The sequence below is a fragment of the Pocillopora verrucosa genome, chromosome 3, assembly GCF_036669915.1.
Source record: "Pocillopora verrucosa isolate sample1 chromosome 3, ASM3666991v2, whole genome shotgun sequence".
Classification (NCBI taxonomy): Eukaryota; Metazoa; Cnidaria; class Anthozoa; order Scleractinia; family Pocilloporidae; genus Pocillopora; species Pocillopora verrucosa.
Window position 1 is genome coordinate 5,795,536 of NC_089314.1, and position 21,755 is coordinate 5,817,290.

Below are 21,755 nucleotides of genomic sequence, written 5' to 3' on the forward strand. Positions count from 1 at the left end.
AATAAATAAATTCTTAGGCATGGTAGCCTGCAGAATGTGTGATTTGTTGCCTTAGTCAGTAAGTCAAGGGAAAAAAGCACAAGGCAAGCAAGAAGTACAAGTGTGATTTACATGCAAGAGGAAGAGCGAGAAAAAGAGAGATAGACAGTAAGTTTTATTAACACCCATCCTCTCCCAAGTGGCTCTCTCTCTCTCTCTCTCTTGGTTGCCTTGTGCTAACCTCTGCTCACCCACAAAGGCCAAAAAAAGTTGCCTGTTCTGTAGGTGAAAGGCATTGTGACCTTGAAAGTAATTATTCAAATTAAGACATCTGCTACTATCTAAATAAGTCTCAAAGAGGATTACACCTTCCTTATGACTACTTTTAACTTCTCTACAAACAACGGTCCATCGATGAACTTAAGTCTGAAGAATTTGACAACATAAGAGGTCAAATAATTTGGAAAAATTAAAGGTTTACCAATTTTGACAAATAAAAAGCAATCTGAAAAAAATTGTTTTTTAACAAAACCAGATAGTTTTTCCCCAAGACTTTTGTGCCATAGTAATTAAAATAACAGGATTAAAAAGATGATAGCAACAACCAAAAATATGTCCCCATTATCCAAAAATTTATTTGGGATTACAATGAATTGGCTAACAGAAGAAAATTATTTGCATGCTTGTCATCAGTCAAAAACTGTAATTTTGCAGTGTATCCTCAAGTTACAAACCTGTGCATATGACGTCAAACCTGCAATAGTTTATTCAAGGTTTAACTATGTAGGTATCTGTATTGTCAACAAACAAACAGTCTGGAAACAAATACAGTTCATGGCTAAAAAATAATGTGTTTTTTTTGTTTGTTCATAAATTGTGTAGAATAACTCCTCAAATGCGTTGTTCTAGAAGACATCCACACTACTCCCATGAGGTGTTCATTGATTTCCACCCAGCCCCAACCCTCAGGAATTTCATTTGAGCCTCGCAATGCTCTAGCTTCAGAGCAGCTTCCTATTTCCCAATTGTAATTTTAAATGTCTAAACTGGGTGAGTATGGCCAACTCCCTGAATCACACAATGAGGAACCAAATAATGTATTCCACACATGATCATTGACTGAGGAAGATTCAATAGTTTAGTCTCCTTTTTAAGGATTTGCTATGCAGGAAAGAAAGTTGGTCAATGTCTGTAGTGTCTGTTAAAGCTATTTTAGGCTAGCATGCAATTAACATTAAATTTCCTTGTCCAAGAATTGTGAATCACCATCTTCAATGCTATTGTTACCAGACATGTTGACAGAGCTAGGATTAAGAGGAGCACAGAAGTGAGCCAGGAAAGACAGGGGTTATAGAATTAGTTAGCAAGTAAATAATAAGAATTATTCTAAATAACTTCAATATTTGCAAGACATGGCAGAAAATAAGTTAACTCGGAGACTTTGTCAACAGCATGCAGTTACTTAGTATACTTACATGTCAAAGTTAATTTGCAAAGAGGGTTGGTTACAAGAACTATATTATGATACAGCTATTGGTGAGCAAGTGACACTGGGAAACAGTTCTCTCTTTGGGTTTCTCTCTTGTTTAGTGTAATTAGTTCTAGAATCTTTTCTGCAAAGTTCTTTTTGTAGGAATCACCATTAAAAGTATGAACCCTCAGGAGTTCCTTCCTACAAAATGTCATTCATTCTACAAAATTTTATTGCAGGAAAAAACAATACACTAACAAAACATCTTTACCAGCCTTAAAATGATTCAATGACTTTGTGTATGTTACAAGTGGGAGAGCAAATTGAAGAATCTTATGTGAAAAAACATTCTGATGCCCCTCTACTGTTATTAACATCTAACAAAACACTTTCTTGTAAAACATTCCAAAAGGGTATGAATTTTCTTTGCCCCCCCCCTCAGAAAAAAAAAGATGCATTAACGTAATAGAATTGAAGGTACCTTTTTACCAAAACTACAATTATAATAACTATAATTATATGTTGTGAGTTATTAGACCTTGTGTGAATAAAAGTGTTATGAAGTTAAGATACATTACAGTTAGAGAGAAATTCTTGCACATAAATGTATGCAGCTCTGTCTTTTGAAAGAGAGGCAGTTTTAGGTTTGAGCTTCAAGCATGAAATAAGCAAAACAAAGTTAATGAATTAACTACTTTCTCTTAGAAAAAGTGTTAATTAGAAAAAGATTGGAGCAATTGGTTAGTTCTTTAGATTGTTGTTAGCTTTTGCTGTTAACATTAAAAAAAAACTGATCACAGACACAGATTTCTTTTAAAATTACAACCAACAACATTAAATATTGCATGTATGTTGGCAAAATGTTTATTACATGACCATAATTAGAATGTTTAAACAAGTGCAAAATTAATATTATTGTCTAATATGCATGTGTTGCTATGATAATGTATTTTTGCAACCTTAACTTTTCTCATTATTTCTTATTATATTACTTCAATCAATCAATATTTCTCATTTCCATCTGATAACATCTTTTGAAATTCAATCTGAAATAACTTTAGGAGCTTTTCTAATACAGCTGACAAGATATAAATTTTGCATATGCTGAAACCAATAACCAATACTCCAAAGGGATAAATTTTATGGGCATGCATTTTTACACTCAGTTTGCCACAATTCCTATAATAATAATAAAGTTAACTGACATGGCATTAGGAATAGCCACTCTCTAAATTCATGAAATGGCAAAACATTTGTAACAAATCTACTGTGACATTCTATGTTTTAGAATCTAACTCAGCAGATTATGTGTTTTAGCTTCAACTCTACTTTGAAAAAAAAAACAAATTTAGTTTTACCTTATCATTACCACAGAGCCTTAAGAAATTAAATACATTCTAAATGACGGTTTAACTTTTGTTGGAAATGACTGGTACTCAGAAAACCAGGAAATTCTATGTACACACAATGTAGATGAAATTACAAAAACGTTTTCATGGGATAAACATGAAAACTGTTTGTTCCATCTTGACAAAATATTACCAAGAATAAAATAATGAGTATTTCATTTTTTTTTTTTTATTTCTGATAGAAATAATGACAAAAAGGTTCTTGAGTCAAATCAACCTTCCTTAAAATTTCAAAAAGTTTTTTTCTCCCTTGAAGTTCTTGTTCAGCCTATCAGTTTATCTCCAGTCTTCTAACTTTGATACACAGGCAGAGCAAACAGAATAACTGAATAAAGACAGTCAGTTTCCAAAGAAACTGTGGTGCTGCATTGGTGGGAGAGTATAACTAGATAATTTGGGTTCCATCAACTGAGTTGATAATGGCCACGGTAAAGAGTTCCAAAGCTTATGTTGTTTCGGGCATTAGCCCTTCATCAGAACAAATAACTGATCGCAAGCATTTTTTCAACAGTAACCAATCAAATAGTATAAACAACCACATACTTTTGTGGAAACTGGATAATTTGAATCATTGTAATAGTAACCTCCTCAACTTGAATTGCAAAAGCTAATTGACTCATGAACTTTTTGACAGCAAAAAGGTTTGAACCTCAACCCTTATAAATTGCCATAACATAACTTTCTCGAACATTCCTCCCCTTGTAACCACTGGACAAATCTAAATCCCCCAGGGAACTACAGCGCTTCATCTGCAACATGATAGATTCAACAGACCTGCCGGAGCCACGAGGCTTTTCTCGCAATTTACTCTCCAACTTTGATCCCCGCAGAACGTTCACATACATCTTGTATCTTTTGTACTAGGGAAAGAAATAAATTTTAAATTCTTTGTGGTAAGTCTGAGATCATTAAGAAAGAAAGTGCATCATTTACCTCATAATCCAAGAATTCATGTTTTTCTTGCCACTCCTGCAAGAAAAAACAACTATGTTTACAACTAGTGCAAAATTATTACTGAAAATAAGAATCATGCCTACTGGTAGCCATGATTTGAAATGAGTTTAAGAATATAAGCCAAGCCCCCCTTCCCCCACTCCCCCCTCCCCCACTTCCCCCTCCCTAATTAAGTGCTACCCTAAAATAAAGGCCAGCTGTTAAGCCTATATCAGAAATAAGGGGTCCTGAGTACGAAATGGAGGATCTATGATAAAACACTTTTTCTGCAAAATCATTAATTCAGAGTATAATCTGGAAAAGGTTTGTACCTCAAACTCTCTGCCAGTTACATTCTGTGGCTTGCTTTGTAAACTTTCAATCAACTGTCCTTCTGCCTCTTTACTCTGGAATCAACAATTACATTCAGCAAAACACACAAATAATAATTCATCACATGGCGATGCTAACTGTACAATGTCTATTACAGCAATATGAATCAACATGTTATCTTTGCATGCAGACTCTTCCTCATCACGTATAGAAATAAAACCAAAACTCATTGTCCAGAGATTCTCATCCATATTCATTTAACATTTCTGTCAAACTATGTGAAACACATGGAACAATCTCAGATGAGTGCTGAGCCTTTCATAGTACTCTTTACCTCCAAACCTTAAGTGTACATTAGCCAGCACATTGCATTAACTTTTTAAAATTCGTCAAGAAAATGGCGATAAAACACTCCCATGATATGATTAACAATTGGTTTATATGTCAGCATGTGTTTGTCAAGATATGAAGCATGCGGGAAGTTTGGAGAGCACAAAAGATGCATAAGAGTTGCTCAAGGCATAGCTGAGAGCAACTATAGCTTCTTGAGTGCTCTCCAAACTTCCCAAATGCTTCATATCTCAATAAATGCACAGCTAATGCGTGAACCAATTGTTTTATAACATTTTCAACCCGATGGAAATTTTTTTTCTTGAGGGATTTGTTTGCTGACGTCATGCACAATAGGAATATGAAGCATGCTCATGCAATTGAATTTGATTAGACAAATTTACTAGCTATGTTATAATTAATAATGAATCATATCATACTTACCTTTGTCTCATGGTGTTCTAACTGCTTCATCTGTTAATTTCAAGAAGAAAACACTTTAGATAAAATTTGTCTTATCTGACTTCTTCTCTCTGTATTTAAAGTTCAAATTCAATCATTACTTTTAATTATTGTTTTATAAAAGCATGGTAGATGCAACTTACAAGAGAGAGCTGAGTGCAGGAGAAAGGAAGGACAGGTCGCTGAAATCTTTTGCTGAAAAAAATTTCCAGTGAGATACATCATCAATCTGATTGATTTGTGATAAATTGTCAAGAATCAACATCTACAAATGTTGCTATATGTGCATCACACTTGCACTAGCATTTTGCATTGCAATGAAGCTGTGCACTTTAAACACACAATCTGGTTCTCTTCAGTATGAAGGTAATCCTCTTTTCAAAAAAACATAACTCTCTATCAAAGAATGCCATGGAGGTTCATGACCACAGTTATGATATAAATAACAATGAATTGCACTTTTAACTATGCAGCAATATATTGAACTTTTAATTTCGCTGCAAACTTCTGTTACAAACCTTGGTAGCACGGGTACTGTTATTTTAGGTAAACAGTATTAGCAGTGAAAGTAATTTTAGTACTGGAAGAAATGCCAGAAATGAAAACAATGAATGACTCTGAAAACCCCCCCACGACTTCTGATATACAGCTGGATTCTCCCTCTATGTTTTTTTGTCTTTCTTTAGGAAACAAAAGGAGAACTTGACGTTGCATCAAAAGTCATTTAAGGGTAACTTTAATGCCATGCACCCCATTCTATTGAGATTATGTTGTGTAATTGAAAAGTTACAATGAAAGAGAAAGACTACACTTAGCAGTTTCAGAGCAATTAAGATGTTGCTTTACCATGAACCAACAGGTGCTGGTAAGGGTGGAGCAGAAAATGTGGCAGCCACTAGGTTAATGGCATCAATCCACTCATTCATATCACGAAAATTCCTACAAAAATACAAAAGGAAAGATAAATAAGATGGCTTATGAGAAAAAAGGAGTTATAAGTGCTTAATTCTTCCCAAATTCCTCATCTACATGGCCATTTAAAATCACAAAATGGTTTCAAGAAATACAGTTTTAGCCATCTAAAAACCAAATGTGTATGGAGATTCAGGTGACACATAGAGGTTCACTGCAGCTTGTTTAATGGGTATGTTTAGGATTTTAACATTTTCATAAACACATAAAAATTTCATAACTCACAGGATTTCCAATGTTAGGATGAACTGGAGTGTATAATAATATGAAAGTTAGCTTTCTTTATCAGAGAAGTGTCCTATATCTGAGTACATTGTGGTGTATATGAATCCAATAAAGTATTATGAGAATAATTATGAAAAGACTAACATACTTTGCTTGAAAAAGGAATTCTCTCCAATCGGAAGTGACAAATCTAAATACAAAAGGCCTTTTGATATAATCTGTAGCTCGACTGGCCAAAGAGTGGTGTACACCTAAACAGTTTCTAGTATGCTCTGGCCCAGTTACCTCATCTGACTGAAATAAACAGAAGGAACAATTCATTTTTTCAAATGGTTGATTTTACCAGTTGTAAATATTTCAGTGAATTAAAAGACAAGATTGCCTTAAAATTGACCTGACTTGCCTTGTGGAGGAAGAGGATCATTCCTTTGAGTGTTGCAAAAAAAGGCATCCATTTTCTTTTCCAAGCAGAAGCTGAAAGAGGTTACAAGACTTCAATTGAAATTGTACTTTATTACAAATACAGGGCTCCAAACACAACCTCATTCAACATTAATACCTGGTGACCAAAAAACCTTAAAATGGTCACCAGATGTAAAATTTTGGACAACAAGGGAAAATGATATCTTGTACAATACTACATATATATATATATATATATATATATATATATATATATGATTTAAAAAACTGATGACACCCTTGTCAAGTCACTACTGAAAATTTTGCCAACCAGCATTGGAAAGAGCCTTACCGTTTTTATTTGTGTATAAGTTAAACTTGTGTACAAGTCAACCCCATTTTCAAGGTCAAAAATTGGATTTTTCATCATTTCTAGTCAAAGAAGTAAAATTCAGACAGATAAAAATTTCCCAAAAAGTTAATCTCCTATTTCCACACCGCACCAAAGCTGTATGAATAAATGTCTGCTCTACAGTCCAAAGACACAATAGAAATCAGCTCCAGCAGCTTTGTGTTAAGCCACTTGAATTTTATTATTTCAAATATTTTTGTTGACAAAGAGTGTGCTGAAAAGTGACAAAACTTGAACACAATTAGAACTGGTATTATAAACTTGGTTTTCCAAACAGACTTCAGGCAATTGTTATGCTAATTTCTTGGATTGCTTGGGTCAGGTCTTTGTGCATGACTCGTGTATAAGTTGAGGATGATTTTTTGGGCTGGTTTTTAGGTCATATAAGGTCAACTTATTCACAAGTAAATACGGTATCTACCAGGCGTTTCATCCAGAAAAACTCTTGTCAAACCATACAGTGTGTCCTTGCAACTTTACCCCTTAACAGCAGGTGGAACAAGTCAGCTAACTCAACAAGCTTGGCCTTCCAGCCATTCAGTTATCAGACAAGGATGAAGACTGTATGAATGTCATCTCTGAAGACAACTCACAAGCACACACATAGCAATGATCATTTTACAATGGTTTCTTGACTGAGCTGCCCATCATTATTATCTCTTCAGGAGTTTTGTTTATGAGACTCATCCTTACTGAAACATTTTACAGATTTCCAATTTATTGTTCAAAATTTTAAATGGTTTAATTTTTCTGTGATCACCTGTGTGTTGTGATGACACAAAAATTGAAAGGTAATTAAAATAAGGAAGGTCATTGGTTACGCCTCATTTAGATTAAAATTTGACACCTAAAAATTACTCAGTAGTGTGTGATCAAATTCTTGGGCTTAGTCTGTGTCCCTACTTTTCAAGCATCTCACTTATACAGCTTCCAAGGTGCATCACTGATTTTTTTTTTTTACTTGCATGACAGACTTCAAAAAGTTGGGACTGCCCATAGTCTAAATTTCTACAGAGTGATTTGTACTTTCATGACATACAGTGTACATAGTAATACCACATAATTTGTTTAGCCTACAGAGGGTATCAGTGCAGTAACTTGCTCAAATGGCAACCGATTTATATAAATGCTTTACACTGTTGTGTACGTAATCACAACTGGTACATTCAACTCACTTTTCTTTCCTTCAGAGCTCATGGTGACTTTCCTGTACAAGAGTCCTTCTTTGTATACCTTATCAGAGTCACTACCTCGAATCTAAGACACAACAAAATAATACTTGTCTAAGCCATACACAGGAAAAAAGCATAACCCTGTATAAATGCACTATTTTGATCATGGATACCTGAAGAGGTACCAAAGAATCTGGGATGTGCATAAACATAGAGCAGCACCGGGAATGGAACAGTTGCATGCAGAGGTATATTGAAGAGATAATGAACTAAGTTGAAGACAGCTGATGCAGTGCGTGAAATTAATTTTTTTTTTTCTGATGGCCACTTGGCTCCTAAATTCTTCAAAGTGGTAGCCAAGAGAAAAAAAGTTGGTCGCCATTTTCAAAGACAAACAAAACCTTCTTTTAAGCCGTCAGCATTCTAGATAGACCCTCCAAAATTAAGTTAATTATCGATTGAGATGCATCTGTTGCGTTTTGGAAACAAACTTAACGAGGAAGTTTGTGACGGATTTATCTTTGCAAATCTTTTTAATTCACTATATCTCTTGGTAAGGTTATGATGAAACATTCTAGTCGCCAATTTGGCGACTAATTTCCAGGATTTGGTCGCCAAAGTGAAAAAGTTAGTCGCATTGGCACCTGTATTAGGCGCAATTTCACACCCTGTGATGGTCTAAGAAGGGCTTCAGAGGGTAAAGGCAAATAGAGGGCAAGACCCCAGCCAAAGAGAAGGGATAGTAGTAAAGTTCATACCTCTACAAAAGGATTTCCAGGGGTTCCCTAGGACAACAACAAACAGTATTAAGACATTGGATAAACAACAAAAAATTCTACATATGGTGACTGTGAAATGGGGAAATGGGAAGTGGGGTGTTTAAAGGATTGTAGACATTGCTCTAAAATGTCTTCTAGACAGGAAATTACATTTCTGACATCAAAGGATACTCTTGTCAATCCCTAGAAAAACTAAGGCCTCAAATTTAAGTCACAGAAAACATAAAATAAAGAAAAAAAAATGGAGAAGGACATCAAACCCGAGCAAAAGACACTGATTTATAATAATAACTTAAGAAAGCAGTAAAAGGATTTACTTCATGTACTTACATGCACACAACTGTATTCAGTGAATGGTTGGACCCAGCAACAACAGTTCATGATACAGTAAGAATAGAAGTGGTAAGTTTCTAAAGAAACTGTTAATAGTGCTGCTCCAATGGGGAGTATTACACAATGGTTTGGTTTTACCACCCAAGTTGATATCATGAAGTGGGCATCACAAAGAGATTATAGCTGATGTTTCATGCATAAGCCCTTCCTCAGAGCTAATACTTTGTGGAGTCTGATTGTCTAGGTGATAGAAGTTTCTCTATTGTCCCTGTCACCAACAGGAGTTCTTTTCACAAATACCCTGACCTGCACAATCAGACATACTTCATTTACAAGCTGTACAAGAGACCAAAAAGTGTGCCCTTCTGACGAATTTTACTTCACTTCAGATTATCATAATTGTATTCGGATCAATATCAGCATCTGGGCAACTGCCTACCTACCCTTCCCCTAACCCAACATTAACCTTAACTTGTTGTCAATTGACTGTTGTTGAGTTAGGGGAGGGGTAGGTGGGCAGTTGCCCAGATACTGATATTGATCCTTGGATTCTTCCACTACCTTTATCCCATTTGGTGTTGGAGTTCTCTTGCCTGGACTTGATGCAGGAATCCTTTCAAAACTGAGATGAGCATGAAAAAAATGAATCAAAAGAGAAAAAAGCACTCCACTGCAAATTAAGCCACAACAAGGTATCAGTTTGATATCATTTATTGACTTGTTTTGTGATAACATCTTTATGAAAACTGCTAGGGTAAACTCAACAAAACAGATATAAGACTTAAGTTACTGCATAATAAATAAAGTTGCTAATTGGTATGTGTCTGTTGAGTAATAAATAATATCATAGATGACATTTTGAAGACTGCTAGCAAAGGACACTATCAGCTAACATACCGGCTAGCAAGAAAGGAGAGGGGGGGGGGGGGTGGAGAGGGGGGTGGAGAAGGAGGGTGGAGAAAGGGGGGAGGAGAAGGGGGTGTAGAAGGGGGGTGTAGAAGGGGGGTGTAGAAGGGGGGTGGAGAAGGGGGGAGGAGAAGGGGTGTAGAAAGGGGGTGTAGAAGGGGGGTGCAGAAGGGGGTGAATCATACTTTTTCCTTCTTTTATCCCACACTCACAACAATTCAAATTAAAATCTTTCTCTATGTCATTCCCAAGCTCAAAATTTACCATCTTTCTGATTCTGTTTATGATGTAGATGTTATGGTGTAAAACAAATTTCAGGTCAAAATGATCTTCAGCTGGTTTAAATTATTATTCCCTTCCTTCCAGAAACATTACATAATCCTTCCACAAAGAAAAATAACAAGTCAAACTGGGTGGAGTATATATTAAACTGAATCATTACAGCTACACATAATACAAGTGAAAGAGTAAGAGAGTTCTTACCCGAAACCCTCCAATGGTTTAGCTTTGATTTCTTGGTATATCGCCTGAAGGAAAAATTTTAACATTATCAGAGATAAATTTATGTCTTATTTTCCATACTAACAATAAAACTTAACCACTACAGTTACCCATAAAGGAGAAAATTAGAGCAATTTACAAAATATGGCTGACATACAAAATAAGTTTAATATAAAAATAAAAAAAATTAATACCTTCAGTAAATCTTTAGGAAAGTCTTTTCCATCACAGAGGTCTGACAAATTTTCTATAAACTGTGCTTGTGTCATCTTCTTATGAAGGGTCTGTGGCAAGGAAAAATGTTGATAAAAATCGCCAAAATATAGCCGATATTTAGTAAATTTTACTGTTATTGTAAATAATACATGTACTTGACTTAACCTTTTCACTTCAAAGATCTCATCACTAATTCTCCTTACTGTTTGTCATACAATTCTTATGATGTGAGTTTGGAGAATTTAGTATTGGATCAACTAACAATCCCTTAGTTGAAACTTTTTTTAAATCTCATCAATTTTCTGCTTGAAATTGTATTGATATTGTATGGAGAAATTCTCTTGGTCATTCATGGGAGTTTAATAGTTAATCAACTGAAACAAGCATCCTAACAGCTTACCTCACCATGAAGATCAGAATTTAGCAAAAAGATGGCGCAGACTAAAGTGTGAGTTGCATCTGAAATCAATGAAACAGATTTGTGTCCCTGAATAGGGATTTCAGTTGTCAAGTTGAATAACTATTGTACATTTTAATATTTTTTTGGTGTTATGCTTTAATATATGAAATATGAAAAATTTTGTTAAAGAGAGCTTTAATGCAAGTAATGTAAGTTTTGCAAACAAATTAAGACTAGAAGATGGAAAAAAAACTACTGAAAATGATATTGAAATACCTAATGGAATTTCAATAATTATTTTTATTAGAGATTTTAACAGCTGTACATGTATATGATGTATGCTCCATTTGCCACCCTTGAACTATAGCTGGAAAAAATGTTACTTTATCTTAATTTAAAACCACGGAGCCTAGCAAAACAAATTTACAAGGCTGCTGCAATGGCACCATTATATTTATTCAGCCAAGTTTAATGGCCTGGCCATCTCCTTTCAGGATTTTATCAGTAAGCTACTCATTAAATACAACCTTGAAAACTTGTCTTAATTAAATGTTTTATTGAGAAGTACTCCTGCCTCCTCAAAGTCAATATACCGTATAATGTATTGTAAGTAATTGTATATTCAGCAAGTAATGTAAGTAGAGTATTATATTATTAGTAGTGTAAGTGGCCCATATTGCAATTAATTGTATGTTTCGTAACGATATTCAACCTACTGTATTGCTAGCATGAGTAACCTTCATTGTAAGTATTGAAAGTATTGTTCTGTAAGTAGAGTAGCGTAATGAGTCTTGCATTGTTAGAATTGTGTTTTGTAATAAAAGCAAAGGTTTAAAAAAAACGAAAAACAAAACAAAAAACAAAACGAAAAGAAAAAAAACAAACAAAAAGACTGCTGCAAAGTCTTTGTTCAACCTTAGATAAATAATATGAAGTCTCACTTCATTTGAATTAGTATGACCTGTCGTTGACTGTGACACTCTCTGTCCTACCTTCTGATCCATACTCAGGATTGTTACACTCTTGATATCTCTTGGAAAAAGGAATTAAAATTCTCTCCCTCTCTTGCGTTTCTCCACTCAAATGGAAAGCCATAAGGAACTTCTGAAGAGCCTCTGTGATAGTCTCATTTTGAAAATCAAAGAATTTGAGATATTCAATAGCCACTGCTTTTCCATAGGTTGTGCTGAAATAAAAAAAAGTGCAATTAATTTAGTTAATAGAATAATAAAGATAGTAAATATTGAGCTCAGTAGCAGAATAACAAAACATTTAGTTTCTGCCTTGTAATAAGCACCAGATGAAGAAAAAGACAATATGAATCTCCATGAGGAATCAAACAGCACTTTGTCCCACCCTCATGGAACTTCTGAGATTCAATTTCTTGTGGGGATTTAAATTATTTCTATTTCCCAAGCTCAAACTTGATAGAACAAATTACACCTTTCATAAATTTGAAGTTGCATTTTAGGAAAGGAAACTGTTGGTGGTCAACAGTACATTTCCCAGTGAATTTCTTTCATGAAGTTTTGGAGAGTTTGCCGCAAACAACACCCCTTGAAAAAATTAAAATGCTCTTCTGATCCACATCTAGAACTACATGCACTAGGCATATTGCCAGCATATGCAGGGTATTACATTAAGTATTAAGTGCTTCTTAGCTCAGAATAGAATGCCTTTCCCATTCCTAGTTAATCTCCATAAGCCCTCATTCCATGCACCCATCAATGCTAATCATGCAAATAAAAGGAAACTTGATGGTAAGATAGGTAAGGGAAAGGTTCAAAAAAAAAAAATTCTCCCAAACCATTCAGGAATCATCCATGAAATTGCTATGCCCCACATGAGCATACATGCAGTGCTGAGATTAACTGCTACCTCATGGACCTGAACTTTGTTCACTTGTCATCTCCCAACATTAAGAATGTAAAATCACAACAGATGCTCACTTTTCCACTTACTTTTTACTGAGTTCTGGAGTAACCTCTTCTCTACTGAATCCATCTAAATTAAACAGTCTTTGTGCTAAAGCTGATGGACTCTCGTAAAGTGGGTCATTGTATTGTCTACCAGCAGAATCAGGGCCTGGCAAGTTCTCAAACATTCCCTTTTCCTTTTTAAGACCTCCATTAAGTACTCTTTTAGAATCACTTGAAGCAGTTTTACTATAATCTGATGTAATTCCTTTCTCGCCAAGTGACGGACCAGGTTTGTAATTCACATTTCCATTAAGTTTAGTTGGTGACTGATTGTGTTTAGTTGACAATCCAAATGGAGAAGGTTCTAGTGTTTTATGATTTGAGTACGGGGTTCCCGGTAGGCTTCTTCCACCAGAAGAATAATTCCTGACATGCCCACATTTTCTACATGTTAAATATTTTGATGCCTGAGATGATTCCATGGAATATTTGTATTCTATGTCTTTAGAATAATCAACTGGTTGTCCACAATTAATGCAACTTTCTGGTAAAGATTCCCAACTAGTTCTGTGTTCCTCATTGGGATAACTCTGTCGTTTAAAGTTTTCAGGCCGATTAATTTTATCTGTTCTACTTGAAGGGACATTAACACGCACAGGAAAGTCAGTGATTACTCTTTCTACCACATCATCTTTTCTTCGAACAAATATACCATCAACGCCCTGCTCCAATCCTATAAGACTCATACGACCCACAGCTCGGACATCTTCTGTACTTGTGCTAGTCCCCTTCTGCATGTTTTTGTCCTCTTTCTTTGTGATTGCTCTTCGAGGGAGTTGATCAGTGTGAGAGCGGTTACGATGATTTGGTGCTGAAGCAGATCTCTTCAGCCTTGCTTGGCAAATGGCTAGTTTAGGGTCAGCAACGGAAAATGATCTGAGAAATGGACGTGCACGCTCCCTAGTCCCAGGGTCTGTTGAGGTAAAAAGTTGAGACCAATGATTAACATTGTCACCTATTTTTGTATTAGCTTCTACAACAAGATGTCAGTTGGAATAAATAAAACCTAGCATTATAAGAAAGCAATCTAATATCCTATTGGAGAGTAAGACTAAGAAATTCATGAAACAAAGTGCAGACCTTGTCTGTCTCTCTGACAATTGTCCTAAGTTATACAGTCTTCCAACTCTGACTAAGGGACATATTAAACCATTCCAATGCAAAGAATCCTGATGGTTGTAGTTTTAATCATTTTTAAGCATGTCTGTTTATTTAAACAAGCATTCACACATAATGTGGCTTATAACTTACAGGAAATGCCTTTGTTTTCCAATACAGTCAAGTGATCAGACATGCAATACAAGAACTGTAATTTTTAACCCCATAATACACTATAAAATACTTTTCAAAAAGAAAAAGGAACCTACAACAACACTGTCTCAAAAGAGAAGTATCCAAGTGACTGGATAATCATTCAAAGGAAGACACTCTGGACATTTTCAATAACACTCATCTTTTAAAAACAACATTCATACACAGTATATCTTAAAGGTTATAATCATAATTAATATGGAATTCACATTTACATGGTGTATATGATTTAACACTGAGAAGATTTGCATGCCTTCAAGATAATTGATAATTCATCTACAAAAAAATATATTACAAATTAAACTAAATCCACATCATTCTGACCCATGAATAATTTCAAACTTAAGGTTAATATTTTTTTTCAAAGAATTTCAATGAATCATCTGGAACAAAATATTATTTTAAATCACTTTGCCTTTATCACACTGAAACTACACAACACATACTATAAGTCTATGACTCAAACCACCCCTTAGTGGTAAATTAAGAGGATAAGGAACAAAGAAAGTGATGCTTCAGCAAATGGGTGTACTGGCATGTTATTGCTTCCTTATTCTTCCATGTTCCAATCAACACATTATATTCCTCTCCACAGTACACCAATATGACGTATATGTGGTAGATGACATATCAGAATATTTTTGAGATATTGCTTTCGATTACCACTAACAATCACAAAATCTGAAGCAAAATTTACATATTAGCCAGACAAAATTTTCCTGATTTCAAACATTCAAACTACTGGTACTAGTTCATATACATTATGAGTTAACACTTCACACCATCACTCAAAATCTGTAAAGAAAAGCACAATAATAACCAGTAGTTAAAAATACTGAATGCCATGGTTTAAATAAATTCAAGTACAGGGAACATTCTAGCATATAAACAATGTACTCATCAGATAACACTTCCTGTAAAAGGACTTAAACAGTTTGTCTACACTCATCATTCTATTGATTTTACAGCACCTTCATGTTCTGAACAAAATTCTTAAAATAAATTTTGTGACGATTTGAATCAGTCCTGATGGCTAATATAACTTGTACTCATGTGAGATTAGCATAGTTTGCTCTATTTAGGTACATCTAGTGCAGGATATTGTACACAACTATTTTCAGAACCCCAAAATTTTATTCAGTTTAAAAACATTCTATCACAAAAACAGATTATGAAATCAACCAGCCAACCTGAACAGCATGCAAATTTGAAACACACATTGAGATCAAAGTCAAAAGAAAAACTGGCATATCTTTCAAAAAAAGTAAACAATGAGCAGTGTTTTATTGAAATTTCAGCCTTGGATCAATTGTTATCAGCTGAAAGCCTTCATAAAATGCTAAACCAAAAGAATATCAGATTAAAGTTAGATGTTCTCTCTTTATGAATAAATACAAGGTTTCATATTTAAGCAGAGTATTTTGTCAAAATCATTACTGAGATACATGCATAGTATAAAATGAGGGCAGAATTTACAGTATCAATAATGCCTTAACTTTGTACTAATAATGCCTTAAAGAAATTCTTCTTGAAATCACTTTCTGTCACCTATGTTAAGCATCATTATATATACCTTCAAAGCACTGTAGGAGCTGCTGTACCATATCATAATCTTAAATCATTTAACGTATGTCAAAACCTTAGCAACTGAGTCATACTCTTGAAAGATAACAACACACACTCTGGCTAATTAAAGTTAACATGTACAATAACTCTAAAAGCCAAGGAAAGCCTTTGGGTAAAATGCAACAAACACATTAACCTTGACTGAATCATTTTTTTTACTTCTCAAGAAATTAAACTCACTCAGTGAATAACACACAGTATGATTACATTGTGTTTCATACCTACATGTATGTTGCATCTGCTCCCAAAGTAAGCTTTTACATTTCCCACAAAGCTATAAATATTGAAACTGAATTTCCGAAAGCACAAAGGAGAATAAATACAGATTTGCTCAGCTACTGAGTCATACCAACACTATCACTCGAATCAGCTTTCACCTCTCAGTTCTACTTTCTGACAATACGATTAATATTGGCACTGAACCAAACTATCACTGAAAATCAATACTGTGAAAATTACATTCTATGTTCCTGTATAAATATTGTTCTATCACCTTTAGGCTATTACTAAGGAAAACTGAGTCACACAAAATCAAAACCATTAACTTCAGAACAAGATGTGTTCATTTGAAGTGGGAAACATGAGCTTGTTTCAGTGGTTTAGCTTTCACATTACGCATAAAAACAATGGAAAGCCTTTATCTCAACAGGTAGTTAGAAACTACCTACTCATGCCAGTTCAATTTCTCAGCATTGAATGATTAAAACTGAAACAGATATAGATTCAAACCACACGAACCTTGACATGTTTCACGGCAAAGAAGTAGTTTCTACTGAAGTGTGCAATTCTATACAATAGGATTCAAGTTTCACATTCTAAAGGTCATGACATTTCATTCTAGTCCCACAGAGGATGTCTTGTGTGGGATGTGACATGCCATGGCTAACTTGGTAACTTGCAAAACAAAGTGATGATTCCAAAATGAAAGTACAGTTGAATTGGTCATTTAAAATATGAAAAATGGGACTTAAGATAAAGATATATTAACATATTCAGAAACTAAAATAAACATAATACAAATGAAAAACAGGAAGTTCACAAGTAAGGCTCGGTTGTGAAAAAAATATATCACTTCATGCTGAAAAAAACAATGTTTCAGAAAAAGAAATTTGTTTTCATATTCATACAAATGTCAAGCCTAACTTGGAAAACACCCTTTACATCCATAAATTAAAATAATAAGCAGTTTCAAAGTGTTAAATGCCCATTATTTGGGACTAACATGACGACTGAACCAAAAATCTTTCATGGTTTATAAAGGAAATAGCCCACAATGTTTGGGCATAACCTTCCTGTTGATTAAGAATGTTATTTGGCAACGCCTAACTTTTCATTTAATCAAGTGAAAGGCCACTTTTCTTTTTCACATATATAAAATAATTATCTGTTCATATAGTGGCAAATTTTGATCTATGCACATATTTTCATTTGTTACATGCATAACCAGTAAGTAGAGCAAAATACAGCATCTACTGCAGAAGGGAAGTACAATGTGTAACTTAAGGTTGTTTTGGCTCTGTGTGTATCAGTTCTGGACTTTGATAAAGAATTACTCAATAATATTTGTATTAAAATTCAACAAATCAGAGAAGACAAAACCTAAAACAATATAATTCAATACTTGGTGACAAAATTATACTATGTCACCCAGAGAATTCAAAATCCCAAGGCTTAAGAAAGTGTATTTCTTAAAAAAAACAAAAAACACAATAGAAACAGTTTAAAGTGTAATAATTTAATGTATACAGACATTACAATTATGTGAACATATTTTACCATGATGGTTCTTCTGTAAAATACAAATTAATCATTCTCATACTTGATTCCCAATGAAAAAAACAAATTGAGTTATCTTATAATTGAACTACCCACAGAAATAATTGCACTGATAATAATGAACATCATTCTATTTTTTCCTGTCACCTTTTATTTATCCATATCCTTTTATTATGTTATCTTAACATGGGTCTAACACCTGATTATAAACAAAACTTTTACCACCATACATGATATACAGATAAAGTGTACATGGAGAAAACATTCTCGCGGAAAGCTTTAAATGCATATAAGGGCCACTGTACACATGGATGTAGAGAAGACACACAACCAAGTGGGGCAGAGGATTACAGTATATTGATTAGACACAATTCTGTGATTGTATATCAATTTGACAAGCCAATTAAATACCAGAGAAAAATTTGACATACCACAGCCTGTTAAAGAGGTATGCTACTAAAAGTTGTTCAATCAAAAATATAAAATTGTATTTGTTGAGTAATAAGAGAAAAAAAAAATTAGTCTCACCATCCCTTAGACGGATTCTCAAATTATCCTGTGTGTTGCGAATGCTTTCTACAACTGAAGTTAAAGAAATATTTGGTTAGATTTTCACAACTTTGTCCATACAATCGGTACAAATCAAACTTTTAAAGCTTTTGGCTAAAGAAGTTAAAAAAAATATTATAAGGACTCTGATTGACCATCATCACCACAATTCACTTCCAAAAATCAGACAATTAAAGCATATAATGTAACATAATTTGCCTAGTGCTTTGCTCTTGACTTTCTACCATTGAACATCCATATAAATTGAATGTCACAAAACAAGGATCATTTGTAATGCAGTTGAAAGGCCATCCCGGATAACTAGCCCAGATCTACCAACTAAGCAAGAGGAGTGAAAAGTTGGGGTAAGAATCTGCATGTAGAGTGTCACCTTGGTTTTCATTTTGCATTTAAGTCTGGGAAGAGGCAGGGCAGAAAGATAAGACAAGGAAGGAGGGAGGAGGGAGGAGGGGTAGAAGTGTTGGGGGGGGGGAAGGGAAAAGAAGAACAATTTTACATCACCTTGACTTGTAGTGAACTGTGTAATCTGTTGACCATTAACCTCTAAAATGACGTCTCCAGCAAAAACCTTGATTAGAATTAAATTAAATCACAATCAAACAACTACCACCATCTAATAGCACTACTATGAATTTCAAGACAAATGTGAACATATTTTATTTATTTTGGAGTTTTCAGTGATCAATTGATATTCTAAAATCATATTGGTTAGGGGTACTTTGAAAAAAGTGAACTCCATGCCAATGGGATACCCACCAGTTGAGAAAAATTGATTTTTTTATTCAATTTGGGAAAAAAAATTATTACCTCTTAAAAAAAATTAATATTGGCAAGTAACTTTTTGGTAATAAAGAAAGTCATCCAAAAAGATAAGCTTGGAACAAGTTCAGTCCCTTTTTCCCTTCTATAGAGTAATTCACATTCAAAGTTATATTATCCACTATCAGCAAAGGGAGAATAAACAAAACACTGTCAAGACAGAAATCCCTGAATGAGCTTGGTTAGAAAGAAATCTGCTTTTATCCCACTGCTACCCCCCCTCCCATTGCTCTCCCACTGCTCTCCCCCCCTTCCTGTATCCTTGGTCCTTATAACTGCACCCCACACAATCCTCCACATCCCTAAGATTGCAGATTACAGCTGCATCAGTTTTATAGCTACTGGAGTTTTGCTATAACATGTTCTGTCATATCCTTTAAGTTGACCACTTTCTATATTTTAATTTATTTCCTACAAGTTTTTGCATGCATAAGCTGTTTGTTCTGTACAAATTGAAATTATTTACATTTTTTAAATTTTTACTCTTTTCATAAGTGAAAAAAATATAGTAAATTTAAAACACAATTTTGGAATAGAGGGTAGTCAAGTAGTAGTGAAGTCTAGTTCCAAAACTCTCTGCAATTTGAAATAAAACGTGTTCTGTCATATCCTTTAAGTTGACCACTTTCTATATTTTAATTTATTTCCTACAAGTTTTTGCATGCATAAGCTGTTTGTTCTATACAAATTGAAATTATTTACATTTTTAAATTTTACTCTTTTCATAAGTGAAAAAAATATAGTAAATTTAAAACACAATTTTGGAATAGAGGGTAGTCAAGTATAACTGCTCAACAAGATTCAAAGCTTTAGGATTTATAACAAGTTTAAAGTTACTAAGCAAAGAAAATGGAAAAGGCTAAACAGCGAAAAACAGTTCTAATCTGTTGACACCATTATCACTACCAGATGATGAATACATGCAATAAAATTATTACCGCCATTCATTCAATTTAATCTTTCCAGGTTAACTCCAGGTATGCTTTCATAAAGTTGGCTTCCCACTGAATTTCATGCAAAAAATGTGAGCTCTGTCTACAAACACAATTAAGATAATTTCAGAGCTCCCTTTCAAGACGACGGCTGTAACATTTGCCCTCTCGGCACGACAGCAATTACTCGGGGCAGCTATAGGATTTCATGCACGCCCTGTAGTCTGAAATTTAATGAAACGAACCAACATCTTCTAATCTCCTAAATCCGCTCTTTCCAATACACATTCTACCGTTTCCTTTTCCTAAATTAAACAAAGCATTATTTATTGAACTAAGTTGACATGAATTGGCTGAGTTTGCACACATACAATTACAAAAGAATTGTGTACAACTTGAAGGAAAACATTTGTGAGATGTTTTTAGTTTAGGAACACAAGGTGATTTTGAACTCAGCTAACTGAACAATTCACGATTTAATATAAATAACTATCATTCGTCATTGTACATAGAGTAATATTTTGCCCAAATAATTTCCCCCATGATCTATCATGAAACATACAATTTTATTCAGGTCCCTAATTTTCATGCATACATTCGATGGGATGGTTGTTTTATAGAAGCTACAACACTCGTGTTGCAAAAACGAAGACTACAAAAGCTAGCCAATATAGACGATCCAAGCATATGAATTGAAATAAATAGATTTACTTGTGAGTTTTGCATTATAATAGAGAAAGGCCGGGAAAGTAGATAAAAATTCGCCTGTAGATAAGTTCGCTTCGAAACGAACTTTGCCACGTTGTGTCGATATCATCGGGCCCTAGGAAAATTTCAACTCAGGCATAATCTTTCAAATACACGAATTTCTTAGATCAAAAAACAATCACTTTTGTAAATTATGATTTAACAATAAATTAACTGTATTATTCCGTCTAGAAATCCGTAACAAAGCTGACATAACTAACCATATCTCACCTTCCCTGTTAGTTGTGCCGATCCATTGTGAACCAAAGCACAGACCATAGGTGGCAGATGCGTATCAACTCCACCGATGACACTAAAACCAAATCCACCGAGAGGATGTCTTTCTAGCTCCACATATCTATCATGAGCCATTACAAGACTCCTTCTTGCACACTCGGTAGAGTCATCTCTCGTCGGCGAGGTTGTTTCGGATTCGGAGCGTCAGAGATCACTCGCGTATTTTTCGACTTTATTCGGAACGACAACGAGTATCAACGAACATTACCCGAATTTTCAAGGACAGTTTAATGAGCACTGTGAGGGCAATAGGTCAGAAGCAGTTGTGGCCCCGAATAAGGTCTAATGGAAGGTAGCCAAAAGGACTTGAAGCAATTGATATGAAAAGATCGCCTTCGCGCTTTGTCGCTCGATCCGGTAGTTACTTCAGTAAGAAATCATCCACCATATTTCCGGAAGTGCGTCACACAAATTTCTCTCCGGACGAGTATTGCAATAAACCTCAAAACGTTCAAGCCCATGT

At 34.6% G+C, this 21,755-nt stretch overlaps 1 protein-coding gene across 6 annotated transcripts; it reads right to left on the reverse strand.

Annotated features, from left to right (window-relative positions):
• Positions 1-163: 163 nt before the first annotated feature.
• Positions 164-21,520, reverse strand: LOC131798464 (PH and SEC7 domain-containing protein 1). 6 transcript variants are annotated; one of them, XM_066164570.1, is made up of 20 exons: positions 21,227-21,520; positions 18,999-19,065; positions 18,456-18,509; positions 13,197-14,127; positions 12,228-12,421; positions 11,236-11,294; positions 10,814-10,903; positions 10,602-10,645; positions 9,774-9,834; positions 8,859-8,885; positions 8,104-8,185; positions 6,518-6,588; positions 6,263-6,408; positions 5,764-5,856; positions 5,061-5,112; positions 4,900-4,929; positions 4,125-4,199; positions 3,793-3,828; positions 3,634-3,719; positions 164-1,283 (listed from the first exon to the last, which is right to left on the reverse strand). In XM_066164570.1, exons 1-20 carry the CDS (start codon positions 21,365-21,367, stop codon positions 1,214-1,216), a joined length of 2,409 nt encoding a protein of 802 aa, XP_066020667.1. In that variant the 5' UTR covers positions 21,368-21,520; the 3' UTR covers positions 164-1,213. The 6 variants fall into 6 exon arrangements, with proteins under 6 accessions (XP_066020667.1, XP_058972098.2, XP_066020668.1 ...); XM_059116115.2 differs by having other exon boundaries at positions 164-3,719; positions 21,227-21,519; XM_066164571.1 differs by having other exon boundaries at positions 164-3,719; positions 21,217-21,354.
• Between the last annotated feature and the right edge of the window lie 235 nt (positions 21,521-21,755).